The sequence below is a fragment of the Sarcophilus harrisii genome, chromosome 3 (genome assembly GCF_902635505.1).
Source record: "Sarcophilus harrisii chromosome 3, mSarHar1.11, whole genome shotgun sequence".
Taxonomy (NCBI): domain Eukaryota; kingdom Metazoa; phylum Chordata; class Mammalia; order Dasyuromorphia; family Dasyuridae; genus Sarcophilus; species Sarcophilus harrisii.
The window spans coordinates 551841377-551860179 of record NC_045428.1 but is presented as its reverse complement, the minus strand read 5'-3'; the positions used below and the strand labels follow the sequence as shown (position 1 = coordinate 551860179).

The 18803-nt window shown below is 40.3% G+C and overlaps 1 protein-coding gene across 1 annotated transcript in view; it reads right to left on the bottom strand.

Annotated features, from left to right (window-relative positions):
* LAPTM5 (lysosomal protein transmembrane 5) overlaps positions 1 to 17761 on the bottom strand; it is a 46679-nt gene extending 28918 nt beyond the window's left edge. The window contains exon 1 of the mRNA XM_012546020.3: positions 17562 to 17761. Coding sequence (XP_012401474.1) covers positions 17562 to 17648 — 87 coding nt within the window. The 5' untranslated portion in view covers positions 17649 to 17761. The remainder of the gene's footprint in view (positions 1 to 17561) is intronic.
* Positions 17762 to 18803: the final 1042 nt, after the last annotated feature.

Sequence of the window (18803 nt, the reverse complement as noted above, 5' to 3'; positions counted from 1 at the left end):
GGAGGGAGGGAGGGAGTTGGACATGGTAGCTGTCTTCAAGAGTCTGAAGAACTGTCAGAAGGGTTAACTTTATCCTGCCTGGACTCCTGAGGGTAAAACTAGGAAGGCCCTGGGAGAGACCAATTTCCATTCCATGTAGAGGACAATAATTAGAGTTATCCATAAATAGGATGGGCAGGGGCAGCTAAGTGTTGCAGTGGATAGAGCACCAGTCCTGAAATCAAGAGGGCCTGAGTTCAGATTTGACATCAGACACTTAACATTTCCTAGCTGTGTGACCCTGGGCACCTGGGCAAGTCACTTAACCCCAATTGCCTCAGCAAAAAAAAAAAAAAAAAAAAAAAAAAAGTGAACAGTAAATAGGATTGGCTGCCCTACCCCCAGGAAGTTTCTTCTTCCTGGAGATTTTCAAACAAAGGCTGAAAAGTACAGAGTGAACTCTTAATCATCAAGTATGTATTAGACTGGACCACACTGGGCCCTTTCAACTCAAACATAATTTGATACTGGGATACTGAAAGGGCCGTTGGCACTCATATCCATGAGACATGGAATAATAGCAATAACAATAATACTGATAGTTAGTTGGTTGTTGTCCTTCGTTCTCCAAGAGGACCCAAATGACCTCACTATGCTAGAATCGAGTTACAATGCATCAGACCGTGGCGGATCAGACCCATCTGAGCTCAGAATGCTCTGCCACAGGTCGCACACAAGTAGTCCTTGTGAACATTTGGGGTGAACTCTCTAACTTTGCACATCTCATGTTTCTTCTGAGCTAACTTAATTCTGTTTTGCTCAGCTATCTCATTGCAACCCTGGGAGGCAAATATAATTATTATTCTCAATTTACAGATGAAGAAACCAGACAGAAAACAGTGACTTGACTTGCCCATCATCCCTCAACTAATAAGTGTCTGAGGCCATTTTTGAACTTGGGCCTTCCAAACTCTGCTCTATCCATTGGGTCACCCAGCATGGCAGTTGTTCCTCCTAGCAGACACTTCTTTTAATCACTAATCGTGCCTTTTGAGTCTTTTAGGCCTTTCACCTGAAGACACATCATCCTGAGGCATGAATGAATGAATAAATTAATGAAGGGATGGATGGATGAGTGAATGAAGTGTTTATTAAACACTTCCTAGATGCTAAATACTGTGGAGAACAAAAAAGTCAGGAATCCTTTTTCTCAAGGAACTCACATTATGATGGAGGACACAACATAGACAGAAGGTTTGAGTTGCAAGTCAGATGAAGAAGTCCTGTAGTCCTTAAGGCATAATAGAAAAGCAGGTAGCAATTTATTCTCTTTTTATCCTTTCCACTAATAACCTTCTATCAGTTTATAATGTTGAACCAATTGATCTGATTTGATATTGCTGTTGACATTAGCCAGGGACATCACCCTGGACCACCCAGGCTGTACCATTTTTCTAAGCTCACTCCCCATACTCCCAGTTGGGAATAGCCATAAACTTTTTCATCTGGTGACTAGGACCCAGGCTTGGCCCCAGATCCAAGATGGGAGGAGGGATTTATTGTACAAAGGGTGATAGACTTTTACAGGAAGTCCTAGGAGAGAAGTGCGTCACCTTTCACACTGGCTTTACATATTGCCCAGAATACATTCCTGGTTCCAGGCTAGTGACCCCAGGGCTTAAAATAAAGCCCTGGCTTCCTGTGTATATGTAGCAAGGTCTGGGGTGGGGGGGGAGAATTGGGAGGGGGAGAAAGAAGGGACATAAGAATTCAGAGCAATTTTCCCATAACTGGAAGCATAGTAAAGGGAAAAGAACGTTAGATTTGGAGCCTAGTGGATTTGCCATTCACTAACTATATGATTTTGAACAGTTCATTTAATCTTTCTGTACCTCAGTTTCCTCATCTGCAAAATGAAGGTGATAAAAATTACATAATAAACCCTGTGTGAGAAAATACAACTCCTTGCCATCTTGAAATAAGTGGGAGGCTGAGGGTGTGGAACACTGTCCATGCAATCAGAAGTAGATGGGTTTGTTAGGTGGAGTTACTTTTGTGTGTGTGTGTGTTTTTGCTTATTTTCTGTTCTTTTGTAACTCATTGTTAGAATTTTACCTTTCTTGAGAATAACCCTAGAGAGGAAGATGATGCCCTGGGATTCCACAAGCCACTACTATTATAAAATCAAGGAGTGCACAAGATAGTTAACAAGGAATTGGGGACAAGGAATAAATTCCTTGGGGAGAAAAAGGAAAGAGGAATAGAGGTCAAGACAATTCAAGTTGCAGTAGTCTTTCATTTTAACACCATGTGGATTTTGCTGTGTCAAGCATTTGTCCACTCCACAAAGATTCTGAAAGTTGGGGTCCTGCTGTTAATAAAAACTAAGCACCTGCTGAGCAATGATTCAGATGAGATGGACTCCATTTTGTCCTCCTTGACTCAAGAGTTGAAAAGGAGACTGCTCCTTTAACTTCCTGTATCACTTCAACTTCCAATCCATGATTGAGAAAGGACTGAGCAGAGGAAGCCTCTCTAGGTGCTTCATTTAGAAGCATTTGCATTGGCTGCTATTATTTCCAATAAACTCTTGGCCAATCATTTCATGCTACCTTGTTTTTCTTGCATTTTTAGCCTTTATTCCATTGTTATATAAAGAAATTATTCCATCGCTATATAAAGAAATCAAAGATCCATAATCCTTGTGTCATGTTCAATGTCAAAATGCAGTGGTAGAGGCTGGGAAGAGGAAAGTGGAGGATGCCTCAGAGATGGATAGGATGTAAAAAGAGCAGAATAATAATTTCTTCTCCAGGAGATCACAAATCCTTCCAGTTATTCTTCTATGTAGCCATGCTACCCTAAATATGCAGGGAGGGATCACCTTCTTCTCTCATTGAGATTTTTTTTTTCTTTTGTACATTGAAATTTCATTTTTTTTTCATCCACCTGTCTCCTAATATCAGATAGCCTCACTGCTCACAAAGCTAACCCTCACACTAAAATCCTCCATCCAATCCCATCTCCTCTCCTCATCTGGACTGTCTTCTGTCAAGCATTCCCTTGCTCTCCCTCCCTCTGTTGTTCTTTCTCTTCATAGAAATATTTTTCAGAATTTACCTATCAGTGGTATTATTTTTTTAAGACTCTCTCCCTTGGTTTTCCTATTCCTTTAAGCTATAGTCCTGGCTTTCTGATAGAATCTCAAAGTTAGAAAAGGCTCAAAGATCTTCTAGTCCAACCTATATAGGCAATAGGAATATATCAACATATAACTGAAATATAAAGTAGGAACATGCAATCTCTATAATATCAATTGACAAGCATTTTTTATCTCTCCATTAGTATCTGCTTGTGGCAGATAGGGAGCTAGGTTCTAGGGAAATTTATCTTTTGTTGACGACTTCTGCTAATGGGGAAACAGACAACTCCCAAGGTAGTCAGCCCTACTATACCCACTTTTAGTTGCTAGAAAATTCTCACTTCCTGAGAACCTAAATATGACCAATTTCTTGAGTGGAAGTGACCTCAGTTCTGCCCTCTGGGGTCAAACAGAATCAGCCAAACCCTTCATTCACTTAACTGCTTTTAAAATATCCAGAATATTTTAATCTTTTCTTCTGTGTGATAAACATGCCTTTCCTTGAAGGGTTAAGGTCTCTGGTCTGCTTCACACCTTAATATGTTTGTGGTCCTTTTCTTCACCATCACATTTCTGGGACCCATGGACTTAGTTCTTAACATTTTGCTAATTGTACTTCAACATAACTGATTTCTTTTGTAATCCTACAGGTTTTATTTTATGAATTGAAAAGCATTATTCGGAGAAGGGGAACATAGACTTTACCAGACTATCCATAATACATAAAAGGCTAAAAGCCACGTTCAAGTGCAGGGATGGAGAACGCCATATGAGACCCACAAAATCATTTGCTAAGGTCCACCCAGGCAACGATGAGCTGAAAGTTAGTTACAACGACCTCCTACTGCTTGAGTTCTGTAAGTTGATCATTTTATATGGTCCACAAATGATGTTATAAATATGCAAATGGCCCCAGGCAGAAGAAGGTTCCCCACTCGTTCTAAAGAGACTTTTTGCTCAATACCTCCAATGTCTTGCCTTCTACCCCACCCCTCCTCGGTGGATTTTCACCCACCCTACCCCCCCATAGCCAACCAGTGGCCAGATCTTTCCGGTTTCACCTCCTCTTCATCTCTTGTGCCCACTCCTACTTCTCCATTCACATGCCATCTTAGTCTTAGCTCAGTTGTCCTAGTTCTTACCCATCCCTCACCCCACCCTATTTCCAATAATCAGAACATATCAATTATATCCACCCATCCCTGGAAATATTTGCAGATGGCCATCATAGTCTGACTCCCACCCCCACCCCATTTTTGTCTTTTTTTTTTCTTTATTAAAGCTTTTTTATTTTTCAAAACATATGCATGGATAATTCTTCAATATTAACCCTTGCAAAACTTTGTGTTCCAACTTTTCCCTCCCTTTCCCCACCCCCTCCCCAGATGGCAAGTAGTCCAATATATGTTAAATCCAATATATACATATTTATGCAATTATCTTGCTAGAAAATAAAAATCAAATCAAACCAGAAAAGAATAAGAAAGAAAATAAAATGCAAACAAACAACAACAAAAAGAGTGAAAATGTTATGTTGTGAACTGCACTCGGTTCCCACAGTTCTCTCTCTGGGTGTAGATGGCTCTTTTCATCACAAGATCATTGGAACTGGTCTGAATCATCTTATCGTTGAATAGAGCCATGTCCATCAGAATTGATCATTGTATAATTTTGTTCCAATTTTTGTTTTTTCCAAACTATAATCATTCCCGTCTGTTTGAAATCTTGGACTCTGGGGTATAAGCTTTCCATTAAGAATTCAGAGTTTCTGGGAGATGACTAAAAACCATTACATTGAATTCCCAATCCCTATATTTATGCACACCTGCATTTTTGATTTCCTTCACAAGCTAATTGTACAATATTTCAGAGTCTGATTCTTTTTGTACAGCAAAATAACGTTTTGGTCATGTATACTTATTGTGTATCTAATTTATATTTTAATATATTTAACATCTACTGGTCATCCTGCCATCTAGGGGAGGGGGTGTGTGGGGGGGGTAAGAGGTGAAAAATTGGAACAAGAGGTTTGGCAACTGTTAATGCTGTAAAGTTACCCATGTATATATCCTGTAAATAAAAGGCTATTAAAAAAAAAAAGAAAGAAAAGAAAACATGGGCTAATGCAGAAGAGTCAAATAGGTGGTTAGTGCACAGCATGTGTCCCACAATACTCCTCAACATGACCAAAGCAGAAGAAAATGTAATTGAGAAATATTTAATAAAATAAGTATAAAAATAATAAAACATAGAAAATGTTAATATGTGATTTTCCTTTGTGAATATGCAGGACTGGCATTTTTATATGTGGTGGTGGTTCTATTTCTATTGAGTTTGACCCCACAGGGCTAGAGAAAGATTGTGAATGGATATGAATGTCAAATGCAATGATTTGAATTTATTTTTTAAAGCAAAGGAGTGTTTCTGAAGCTTCTTGACCATGATCGTGACTGTACTTTAAAATATCAATTTGTGGACCTGGCCATCTTCAGCAATGAGATGAACCAAATCAGTTCCAATGGAGCAGTAATGAACTGAACCAGCTACACCTAGCGAAAGAACTCTGGGAGATGACTAAGAACCATTACATTGAATTCCCAATCCCTATATTTTTGCCTACCTGCATTTTGGATTTCCTTCACAGGCTAACTGTACAATATTTCAGAGTCCAATTCTTTTTGTACAACAAAATAACGGTTTGGTCATGTATACTTACTTTGTATTTAATTTATACTTTAATATATTTAACATATATTAGTTATCCTGCCATCCAGGGGAGGGAGTGGGGGGAAGTAGGGGAAAAATTGGAACAAAAGGTTTGGCAATTGTCAATGCTGTAAAATTACCCATGCATATAACTTGTAAATAAAAAGCTATTAAAAAAAAAAATTCAGAGTTTGCTCTATGACCCTGACCAAGTCACTTAACCCCAATTGCCTCAACAACAAAAAATTTCAGAGTTCTCCCTCCAAGGGACATTCACAAGGCAAACGCATAACCACTTTCATTGTCTACCTCTGGTTCTTTGCATTGGTTTTCTCCCAAAGCCAGAATATTTCCCCTACTTAAGGGAATCCCTAAGTTATTTTTAGGAATCTCTAGGAATCCCAAGCTTTACCTAAAGGTGAGCTACAGGCCCATTTCTTACACAAAATCTTTCCTGATTCTTCCAGTGGTTTGGAATCCCTCTCCCCCACTCTGGTCCCCTATCACCACATTATTTTCTATAACTATTTTGTACTTACATCATTTCATCACCTCTTACCTGGACTATTGCAATAGACTTCTAACTAGTCTTTCCCCTTTAAATATTTCCTGACTTTCATCCATCTTCCATTTATATGTCAAGGTGATTTTCTTGTTTTTAATTATATATTAATCTTCTCTCACTTTCACCTGACCCTTCTATTGGAAAAGAAAACCAAAATCCTCGCAACAAATATTCATAGTCAAGCAAAAACTAATTTCTATATTGGCCATGTCTAAAAATATATATCTCATTCTGCATCTTGAGTTCATCACCTCTCTGTCAGAAAGTAATTTTTTTCATCAGTCTCCGGAAATTGTGGTTGGTCATTACATTGCTCAGAGTTCTGAAGTCTTTTAAAATTGCTTGCCTTTACAATGTTATTATCATATAAATTGTTCTGGTTCTGGTCACTCTGCATCAGCCCATACAAATCGTCCCAAGTTTGTCTGAAACTGTCCCTTTCATCATTTCTTACGGCACAATAATATTCCATTTCATTCATATGACCTAGTTTGTTCAGCCATTCCTCCGTTGATAGCATCTTTTCTTTTACCCTTTACAATATATAATTTGCCCTTATACATTCAGATATGTAGAAATATCTACAACTGTTAGTGAAAGGTATTTACTAGAATAGAGAAAAGCAATAGAACTGCATCTTTGCATGGTTAATAAATGTATACAACTTGTTAGCCAATGCATCTGTATGGTGCTAAATTTTCATAAATAACTTTTTTACTGCATTGTAAATTCTCAAACTGTCTTAATGGGTTGTATTAGATTTTCATGTTTAACAGTGACACCAGTTTTACTTGCTGTATTATTGAGAAGGTTTCCATCAGCCACGTTGCTTTTCAAATTTAATATAGTGAGGATAGGGATAAATTATATCCCCGTTTCAAAAAAAACAAAAAAAAAAAAAGAGAGAAAGAAATTGTTTTCAGCGCTTTGCCACAAGGTGACTTTTTAAAATGGTAAGTCTGACAACTTAGAAAGACCTAAGAACTCCATCAATGTGATGATCATCCATGATTCCAGAGAGCATGTTGGCCATCTCCTGACAGAGAAGGGAACATTCAGTGTGAAGAATGAGAAATACATTTCCAGACAAGAGCAATGTAAAAACTTTTTACTCGACTATACATATTTGTTTCAGGGTTTAGATTTCTTCCTTTTTCAGATTTGCACCAAACAATGGCTTTTCCACAAACTCATCAGAAGTTACAGGAAGAGCTAATATAGTTTGCTGAGTTTATAGACTTTCATTTTCACTTTTTAGAACTGGGGGATGGGAAAGTGGGGAAGAGAGAATTTAAATGCTTGTTAGTACTTTTTTAAATAATTTTTTAATGTAAGTCTGACCATATTATTCCCCTTCCTAATGAACTCCAATGAAATCCTATTACATCCAGGACCAAATATAAATTCTTCTATTGACATTGAAAGCCTTTTACAAACTGGTCCCTTCCCATCTCCTCGATCTTCTTACCCTTGATTCCTTTTCACACAACCCACAATCCAACAACTCTGGTACTTCTACTGTTTATCCACCACAATACAACCTTCCACCCTTCTTGCATCATGACTTTGCACTAGCTGTCCTCTGGGACTAAAATATTCTCTCTTTTCTCTTCCATTTTTTTAGTTCCAGTGGTTTCCTGTAAGACTCAGATCAAATGTTTAATAAATGATGATTAACTGATTGTTTGAAGTCCCACCTTCTGCAGACAATCTTTCCTGGTTCTTCCAGATATTAATACTTCCCAGTTCAGATTTCTGTCCATCTAATCTGAATGTAGCTTGAAAACAGCCATATATGTACATGGTACCTTTCCTAAGACAGTGTGAGCTGCTTGAGGCAGGAATAGTTTTTGCCTTTCTTTGAATCCCTTAATGCTTAGCACAGTGTCTGGCACATACTAAAAGTTTAATAAAAGCATGTTAAGTATTTGGACGTGAGCAATATGGGAATTTATTTCACTTGACTATCTTTTTATTACAAAGGTTTTATATTGTGTTCCCTCTCCCCCTGCAAGAGAAAGGAGAAAGAAGAAAAAATTTAATTAAAAAAATTTTCAATTTAGAAAATGCTTGTTCATGATAAATGTGGAAATATGTATAGAAGAATTGCAAATATTTAATATATCTTGGATTACTTGCTGTGTAGGGGAGGAGGTGAGGGAAGGGAGGGAGAAAAAATTGGAACACAAGGTTTTGCAAGGGTGAATGTTGAAAACTATCTTTGGATATATTTTGAAAATAAAAAAGCGATTATTTAAAAGTAAATTTAAAAAATTATAAAGTTTGGAAACCATTATCTATAAGGACACAGGAAATAGAAAGTAATTGTTATTGTTAAAATTATTTGGTTATGATCTAACCAATTGGAAAAATATTAAATGCTCTTGGATAGGGCGAGCAAATATAATAAAGATGACAATATTACCTAAACTAATCTATTTATTTAGTGCTATACCAATCAGACTCCCAAGAAACTATTTTAATGACCTAGAAAAAATAACAACAAAATTCATATGGAAAAACAAAAGGTCAAGAATTTCAAGGGAATTAATGAAAAAAAAAATCAAATGAAGGTGGCTTAGCTGTACCAGATCTAAAATTATATTATAGAGCAGCAGTTATCAAAACCATTTGGTATTGGCTAAGGAATAGATTAGTTGATCAGTGGAATAGGTTAGGTTCAAGGGATAAAACAGTCAACAAATATAGCAACCTAGTCTTTGACAAACCCAAAGATCCCAGCTTTTGGGATAAGAACTTACTGTTTGATAAAAATTGCTGGGAAAATTGGAAACTAATATGGCAGAAACTAGGCATTGATCCATACTTAACACCGTACACCAAGATAAGGTCAAAATGGGTTCATGACCTAGGCATAAAGAATGAAATTATTAATAAATTAGAGGAACACAGGATAGTTTACCTCTCAGACCTGTGGAAGGGGAAGGTCTTTATGACCAAAGCAGAACTAGAGATCATTACTGATCACAAAATAGAAAATTTCGATTATACCAAACTGAAAAGTTTTTGTACAAACAAAACTAATGCAGACAAGATTAGAAGGGAAGCAATAAACTGGGAAAATATTTTTACAGTCAAAGGTTCTGATAAAGGCCTCATTTCCAAAATATATAGAGAATTAACTCTAATTTATAAAAAATCAAGCCATTCTCCAATTGAAAAATGGTCAAAGGATATGAACAGACAATTCTCAGATGAAGAAATTGAAACTATTTCTAGTCATATGAAAAGATGCTCCAAGTCATTATTAATCAGAGAAATGCAAATTAAGACAACTCTAAGATACCACTACACACCTGTCAGATTGGCTAAGATGACAGGAAAAAATAATGATGATTGTTGGAGGGGATGCGGGAAAACTGGGACATTGATGCATTGTTGGTGGAGTTGTGAACGAATCCAACCATTTTGGAGAGTAGTTTGGAACTATGCTCAAAAAGTTATCAAACTGTGCATACCCTTTGATCCAGCAGTGTTACTACTGGGATTATATCCCAAAGAGATTATAAAGAAGGGAAAGGGACCTGTATGTGCACGAATGTTTGTGGCAGCCCTTTTTGTAGTGGCTAGAAACTGGAAACTGAATGGATGTCCATCAGTTGGAGAATGGCTGAATAAATTGTGGTATATGAATATTATGGAATATTACTGTTCTGTAAGAAATGACCAACAGGATGATTTCAGAAAGGCCTGGAGAGACTTACACGAACTGATGCTGAGTGAAATGAGCAGGACCAGGAGATCATTATATACTTCAACAACAATACTATATGATGACCAGTTCTGATGGACCAGGCCATCCTCAGCAACGAGATCAACCAAATCATTTCCAATGGAGCAGTAATGAACTGAACCAGCTATGCCCAGAGAAAGAACTCTGGGAGATGACTAAAAACCATTACATTGAATTCCCAATCCCTATATTTATGCCCACCTGCATTTTTGATTTCCTTCACAAGCTAATTGTACAATATTTCAGAGTCTGATTCTTTTTGTACAGCAAAATAACGTTTTGGTCATGTATACTTATTGTGTATCTAATTTATATTTTAATGTATTTAACATCTACTGGTCATCCTGCCATCTGGGGGAGGGGGTGGGGGGTAAGAGGTGAAAAATTGGAACAAGAGGTTTGGCAATTGTTAATGCTGTAAAGTTACCCATGCATATATCCTGTAAATAAAAGGCTATTAAATAAAAAAAATTATTTGGTTAAAAAAAATTGCTTGTCGACTGACTGTTGGTATGGACTCACTCAGAAATGCAGGAACCTGGCTCTGAGTCCTCGCCACATAAAACATGGGCCAACTGTTTAAAGCAGTAGAGGATGTAGAAAGGACCCAGAGCTTTTGAAAACTTCCATAGAATCTGGACTAGAGTAGAGGCAACATGGGGTATTGAGCACCCTATAGAAAGAGAGGAACAGAGCAGGAGGCAGAAACACACCCACATACACTCTGCCTCTGGTCTTCCTTAATGGGTCACCCCAATGGAAGGAAGAAATAAAGGCAGAGAAGCTGTCTTCCCTTCCTCCTTCTCTTATGTTGTTCCTCTGATCATCATTATTGCAAAAAAAATTGAGCAAGAGATAAAAAGGAAGCACCCCAAATGGCAAGATGCCAGGGCCTGTCTTTTCTCATGGGCACACACGCTGTGCCCCACAGGGCGGCTGATTTCCGCCACGCTCGGCTAAATAAGGTTGCCGGCTGCCAGCAGATGCACAGGCGCTGTCCCTGCCAAACAGTCAAGAAGCTATTTTTAATCCCCTGAACACCAACTTTCAAATGTCACCCAGAGGCTGTTGGGCCTCAGTTTCTACCTTCCCTACACCTTGAAGGCTATTCATTTTGTTCATTCAGTCATTCAAGAAACCCTGGGCGCTGACTGTATTCAAATCTTTATTGGGCACAAAGAGAGACCAGGGGAATCACATCTGGACCTTGTCCTCCCCAAGATTACAGGCTAAGAGATCATAATTATAAAGGCAGGGTGAGGTACTTGGTGTTTGGAAGGAACAGAGGAGGAGGGAGGAAAGGAAGGAGAGAGGGAAGAAAGGAGGAAGGAGGAAAGAAAAGAAGAAAAAAGGGGGGAAAGGATAAAATAAAAGGAAATAAACTATTTTGTAAACTTTAAAATACTTTGTAAATGCTTAGTAGTGATGATGATGATGATGGTGGTGGTGGTGGTGGCATTTCTGTTATGGTTAGGAAAAAAAGTAATTTTCTTGCAATCTTAGAATGCAGAAAATCAGAACTGGGAGCGCAATTTTTAGAAAAGAGACAGTGGGGTGGAAAGAAGTCTGGGCTGGGGAGGGAGAGGCCACAAAAGACCTAAGTTTTCATATTCCTCATCTTGTTATTCACTGTGTAATCTAGAACAAATTTGTTTGCCCCTCCAGGCTTTAATTCCCAATTTGTATGAAGAATATGATGGCAAAGGTTCCTTCCAGCTCAGACATTTAAATTATCCACATTCTGAAATGCCTACATCCCTAGTCTTTAACATTTCATGTTCCAAGGGCCCTCCCAGCTCTGACATCCTGGGTTCTAAGAACTCTCCCAACTCTGACATCCTGGGTTCTAAGGGCTCTCCCAACTCTGACATCCTGAGTTCTAAGGGCCCTCCCACAGAACCCATTTTGGGTTCTAAGAATGCAAGGAAATCACCCTTTTTTCTGACCATAACAGAAATGCCTTCTTCATCATCATCATCATTATCATCATCATCACTATCATGTACAAGGTACTTTAAGGTTCACAAAACACTGCCACAAATACTCTCATTTTTATCTTCACAACCCCTCTGGGATTTCAGTGCTCTCCTTATCCCCATTTTAGAGATGAGGAAAGTCAGGCAGAGGTCACTCCTGTAGTAATCCAGCCCATCTGTGACATCCCTCTGCAGCTTCCCTACCAGGCGCCCGTTCTTTGATAACACCCTGTGGGACATACCACCAAGGCCTGCCTTCTCTGGAGGTGATATCTCTCTCCCCCCAAAAAAAACCCCAAAAATAAACAGCTCTCTGCTCCATCCAAGTCCTCATTTCAGTGATCTCATCAATTCACTCCCCTTTGGGTGTTTATAATTTCAGAAACTACCTTTGTTTTCTAGGAGCAAAGGGAAGAAGTCCCCAGACTGCATGTCTAAGCTTGTTATCATTAAAAACAAGCCCTTCCTAACATTTAGTGCTGTCCAGAAATGGAAGGGTCATCACGAGATGATCACTGAATTATCGCCTCCAAGCCAAAAGGAATCCTACAGTTCGGGAAAGGTATTGTGGCTCCATGGAAAGAATCTGCCTCTAGCCAGAGAAGATCCAAATTCAGAGCCTGGTTCTGCCCTTTTTCCACTGTAATTTCAGGCAAGTTCCCTTCAACTTTCTGGGACTCCATTTTCTCACCTCTGTCATGAGAATTGATCTCTTCTACCTCCAACCTCATGCTCCATTTTACAGATGAGGAAGGAAATAAGCACTTATTAAGCCCCTACTCTATGCTAGGTAACTAAACTCTTTATAAAAATCTTCATTTCATCCTCATAACCACCCTGTAAAGATATGTGCTATAATTACCACCACCACCACCTCTTCACAGTTAGAGAAACTAAAGCAAGTATAGAGTAAGATTCACACATCTAGTGAGAATCTGCTCTCAGGTCTTCCGGCCTCCAGGCTCAGGGGATAGAGCCCTGAGTCACCTAAGTGAGGCCCTGAGAGATTAATTGCCTGGATCCAGGGCCACACAAGATGGTAACTGGAAGAACTGGGTTTTCTGCTTCTAAAATCCATTGATTCCCCCTTAAAACCCTGAGTTGACTAGGTGACCTCTAAGGCTGACATTCTGCCGCAATAACAGTGACTTTTATCTGGAACTTGGCGCCATTTTCTTTAGAGAAAACAACTGTTTTCTTCCTCATTTCACAGAAGGGAAATTGGGTCTAAGAAAGGCCAAGTATTTTGCCCGAAGACGCACAGCTACCAAGGGGACAGTCAGGACTCCAATGCAAGCTTTTGATGGCCAGCTTTGAAAGGATAGCTACATAGCCAAAAAGGCTTCCATATCTTAGACCAAAGCAATGGATTTCTAGGGTATTGTTGGTAATACCTTAAAAACCAGTGGAGATGATATTTTCAGGGTCTGCTCTCTCAGCATCCCTCACGTCTGGCCTTGAATGATGTCTTGTTTTTCAATTAGAAATGAACAGAATCTTGCCCAGTTCCAAGGCATTGGAAAAGACCATCACCCTCATTGACTTTCACAAAGATAGATCAATGGATTCTTCCTGGGAGCTCCTCCTCAATGTGTGGACAATATGAGTAATCTGAGCAGATACTGAGTCTTACAGAGGCTCATTGCCTCTAAGTACCCTATGAACATTTTTCAGGGACCAAAGTCCTCTTTGCATAAAATTACTTGGACATTTTAACCCAATTGGCCACCCATAGGTGACCTTCCACACCAGTGACCAGAGCTACAAGTAACCTCAGAAGCTTTCTAGTGACAGTAAAATAAATTGAGACCCTGGCATTTGGATTGATTTGCCCCATTGCAAAGACATTAGGTGTCAGATTCAAGACTTGAAGCCAGGTGTTCTGACTTCAAAGCAGATGGACTTTTCACCCTAGTACCACACTGCCTCCAACAGCTATGTAATGGGTACGACTCACAGAGCTTCCACTTGCACCTCCTGACCAGGTGTGAAGAGCTTACCGTATCAGAAGCCACATCTGGCAAAGAGCAGGCTCCAAGTTGCACTATGATTGGATGCCCGCAGGCAAACCTGGCTATAGTTAGCAATTCATCTGAAAAACTATCTGGGGGTTTCAGTGGACCATAAGTTTACTATGAGTCAATTGTATGATGTGGCAACCAAAAAATCAATGCCATCTTGGGCTTCATATGGCTTCCAGAGAAAAAAGAGGCAATATTCCACTCTCTCCCTGCCCCATCACTTGCCCTTTCCAGAGCCATTTTGTTTATGGATTGTGTTCAAATATGGGGAAGACATGATGATGAGCTAAAGAGCACTCAGGAAAACCAACTAATATGGTGAAAAGTCTCAGGATCGGCTGAAGGCAATTTAGATTATTTAGAATGGAAAAGGAGAACATGATCACTGCATTCAAGTATGTGAAATGCTTCTGTGAGAAAAAGGGAAGAACCTTATTCTACTTGGTAAAACCAGGAATAATAGAGGGAAGTTATGGAAAAGCAGATTTAGACTCCTTCTAAAGAAAAACATAGCAGTTTTCTGTCAGTTCTGACAATTACAAAAGTTAAATGGGGGCTCTTCAGAGGGAGTCACTTTCCCTCATTAGCCATCTTCAAACCAAGGTTGATAGCCAGATTTTTTGTGGAAGGGATGCTAGACAAGCACAGGGTTGGGCTAGATGGTCATTGAGGTCTTTTTCAACTCAGAAGTTCTATGATTGTGTGTTCCCCAGACAGACTTAGCTGCCATAATTACCCGAGTGAGCCAGGAAAGCCATACCCTCTCCAGATCACAGGGCTTAGTCTCTGTAAATCCAAGGGACCTTCTCTTGTGGGCAATGGCTGCACAACTGACTGGTCTACTACTCCCCAGGGGGTTAGACTCATGAGTAACAACGGCTAGGCAGAGATCTGAGTACGTGACTGAGTATGGGTGACTCTGGCTCTAAGCAAGGCAGAAACATCTGAGACGACTGCCCCTTCTTCCATCCAGATGTCTGCCGCTGTGTGAGCCCAGCCTAGGTGGGTACATATGCATCTGTCACCTTTGGGGAAATCGCTTAAAATGGCCCAGGTTGGCGAATGCCATCCATTGGACTTGTGGGATATTTCCAGGGAATGGATGTGACTCAAGGAAAACTGCCCCATCGATCAGATGACCACTCACACCCAGAGTCCTGTTCTTGACCTCTCACTTGGACAATTATAATTTGTCCAAACCTAATCTCCTGCTTCCAATTGTACCTTTCCAATACATGCTATTTTGATCATATCATTTAAATTTCCAAGCCTCAGTTTCCTCATCTGAAAAATGAGGCAATAATAGTACAGCCTCACAAAGGAAGGTCAATATCAAATCAGATTTATATGTGTGTATGTATGTATATGTGAACATGTGTTTATATGAATATATAGATATTGTGTGTGTATATATATACACACAATACATATTATTATTCTTCTTCAGGATCTGGTCACCTTCAGCTTTGTTTCATCTATGGCTAAACCTCCTTCTTCGGTCAGTTTTAGGTCATACTATTGTTCAGATACTCCAGAAGCATTGCTGCTTCCACCTTGTTACTTGCACCATTCCCCCTTCCCAGGATGTCGTTCTCTTTCGCCATCCTTATCCAGTCTTGACCTTTCCAGCCTTTAAAAGGAGCGGCTCACTTCCTACCCCTTCCCTACTATGCAGCTTTTCCTGACTATCCCAATGCATGGTGATCTCTCCTATCAGCACATAGTTATACAGGATTTCTTAACTTCTCTTTTCACCTACTTCCTCTATTTATTCCCCTAGCTAGACTGTAATCCCTCTGAGGGGAAGGATTCATCTCTGTATGAGCCATGAAATCTTACACCCTATTTTATTGTTGAATCATTTCAGTATTGTCTGCCTCTTCTTGATCCCATTTACTATTTTATTGGCAAAGATATTGGGGTAGTTTGCCATTTCCTTCTCCAGCTCATTTTACAGATGAGTAAACCGAGGCAAAAAGGGTACAGTGACTTGCCCAGCCACAGCTAATAAGTATCTGAGGCCAGATTTAAACTCATGAAAATAAACCCTCCTGGTTCCAAGCCCAGTGCTCTATCCGGTGTAACACCCAGCCGCCCAATCACCCCCCCAATGCCTTTGACCAAACATGATCTTGGGGGCTCCTCCCCATTCTGGTGACACTCTTCAGAGCTAGATATGTCATCATTGTCCTTCCGCATTACTATTAATATATACATGGATTCGTAGGCTTATAGATTTAGAAAGGGAAAGACTTTCAGAAACAGTTTAATCCAACTACTTCATTTTGCAGATAAAGAAATTGGGCCTAGACAGGTGAATGACTAGCCAGAGATCACCCAAGGTATAAATGGCAGAGCCAGTGTTCAAGCCAAGATTTGCTGCCTCTAAATTCACATTATTTTTTTTTTCACTAGAGCTGGAAGGCATCTTATTTTTCTCAGGAAGCTTAGGGCTTTTACTTTTTTTTTTCTCCCAGAAAGATGCATTTCTACTTTGAACAATTCTCTCCAATTTTCTCTCAGGTCTCTCTGTGTTCAGGTCATTAGAATTCTCTTTTTCCCCTGCTGGTCTCCTCCTAGGGGACTTAGGCACAGGTGATAAAGCTAAGATGGAAAGCAATACCAAGCACTTTCCCTTACAATCGAAATGCTCCATCTCCTTCAAAGTCTCCTTTCTCCCTTGGGGCTGAGCTGGAGGAGGGTCCTGTCATCTCTGAAGTGCACTCATGTTCAGCCTTAAGGAGAACAAGATCAAAGCCAGGAAGCCAGGAAGAAGGGGAAGGCAGGACCAAAGCAAACTACCAAGGAAACTAGGCTGGGAGAAGTGAAAACTAGGAAGGCAGCTTGGTAACAGGAAGGAGCAAAACAAAAACAGATGTTCCTTCCAAGACCAGCCCCGCTCCCCTAGGGATTGCACATCTATCCCTAGGATGGGGTGTTGATCTAGATGGGGAAGGGACCTCTTAGGTCAGCTAGTCCAATCTCCCCATTTTGCAGATGAGGAATCTGAGACTCGGGGGAGCAGGAAGTCATCTGAGCAGAAAGTGGACAAACCAGGGTTCCAACCAAAAATGAGTCATCTTTTGGAGCTAAGAGGAACCCCAGAATCCAACACCCTCATTTTAAAGTGGAGGAAACTGAAGGCCAGGGAGAGAACTTAGCTTTTAAAAGATCCTATTGTGAACCAATGGTCAAGTCAGGACTGAAACGGAGATGTGACGGCCCAAACTTCTGCCGCCGGTCCCTTGCCCTCCCATACCCTTGTCTGTGGGTATGACACAGCTACAGGCCGTTAGAGATAATGGTAGATAAAGGGCAGGGTGATAACCCCAACTTGTAGAAGAGGAGTCATCTCAGAGAAAGATAGGAGGCTCCCATCGGACCCTGACTCCAGAAAAGGGAAAGGGACAGGACTCACCACATGGTAGATGCCCAGGGCTGTGGTGGCGATTCTGACATTGAAGCAATAGCAGATGCTCTGGGTTGGGACCATTCTGAGGGCCATGGTCGCTGGCTGCCTGGCTTGGCAGGAGCCCACCCTTCTGTCTGCTCGGCTTCCAACGGGGCAGCTGAAGAAGAACTAGACGGCCCAGACTCCACTGTGAAGAAAGGAGAAGTTACCTCCCCTACCCCACCCCACTCCACCCCCATTTCACTTCCTTCCTCTGCTGCCTGAGACCAGCCTGCTGAGAGAGAGTTTCAGGGTAGTGTCTCCAGTCCAGTTCAGTTATCCACAAAATTCTGAAAAGTCTACCTACTGTGTGCCAGGCACCGAGCCAGGATGCTGAGACAAAAATAATAGGCTCCCTTCCCTCAAGGAGTTTGTAGTCTGTAGGAGAAATACAGCATAGACGGATAAGCAAATTCACCATGTATCCAAAGCCATTCCAAAGGACTCCTGTAAGGATCATGGAAAGCAACCCTTGAGCCAAGCTTTGAAGGGAGCTTAGGGATCTGAGTAAAGGTGAGAAGAGTGAATTCCAGGCTTGTCTCACAATTTATGCAAAGATCCAGAGGTAGGAGAAAGAAAAATAGGTACAAGGAACCAACAAGAGGGACGATTTAACTGGATTGAAAAGTGAGAAAAGGTGAGAAAATGTGGGAAAAGCCCAGAAGCTCTTTATAATCACCAGCCAATGGAGTTGGGCAGTTTATTCTTGAGTAGTCATCAAAACTATGCTTTAGGAATATCAATTTAGCCACTGTACAGAGGATGAATTGGCAAAGGAAGGGACTTGAGATAGAGAAAAGAGATGAATGAGAAAGCATTTATTAAGCAATTACCACAAGCCAAACCTTGTACTAAGGGGGTGGGGAGTAGGGGAGGAATGGGATACAAACACAAAGACTGACAAAGTGTAAAGGTGAACAATGACCCAGGAAGGGTGTTTTTGTTTGGAAAGTTACAAATATGATGAATGGTGTCTAAGGGGAGTACCTTGGCCCAGCATTCCCAGCAGCAATGGCAGGATTAATTTGATCATGATGGCAGAATAGAAGGATGAGAGTAATACTTACTGGCAGAGAGAGCAAATGATGACCCAGGAGTAAAATTAAGTAAAAATTAAGTAAAATTAAGAGCATCTAGAACCACCAGTGGGCCACCCGAGGCACTCCCTATTCCATATGCAAGTTCTGGAGCTTAAAGGGTTAAGTTCTC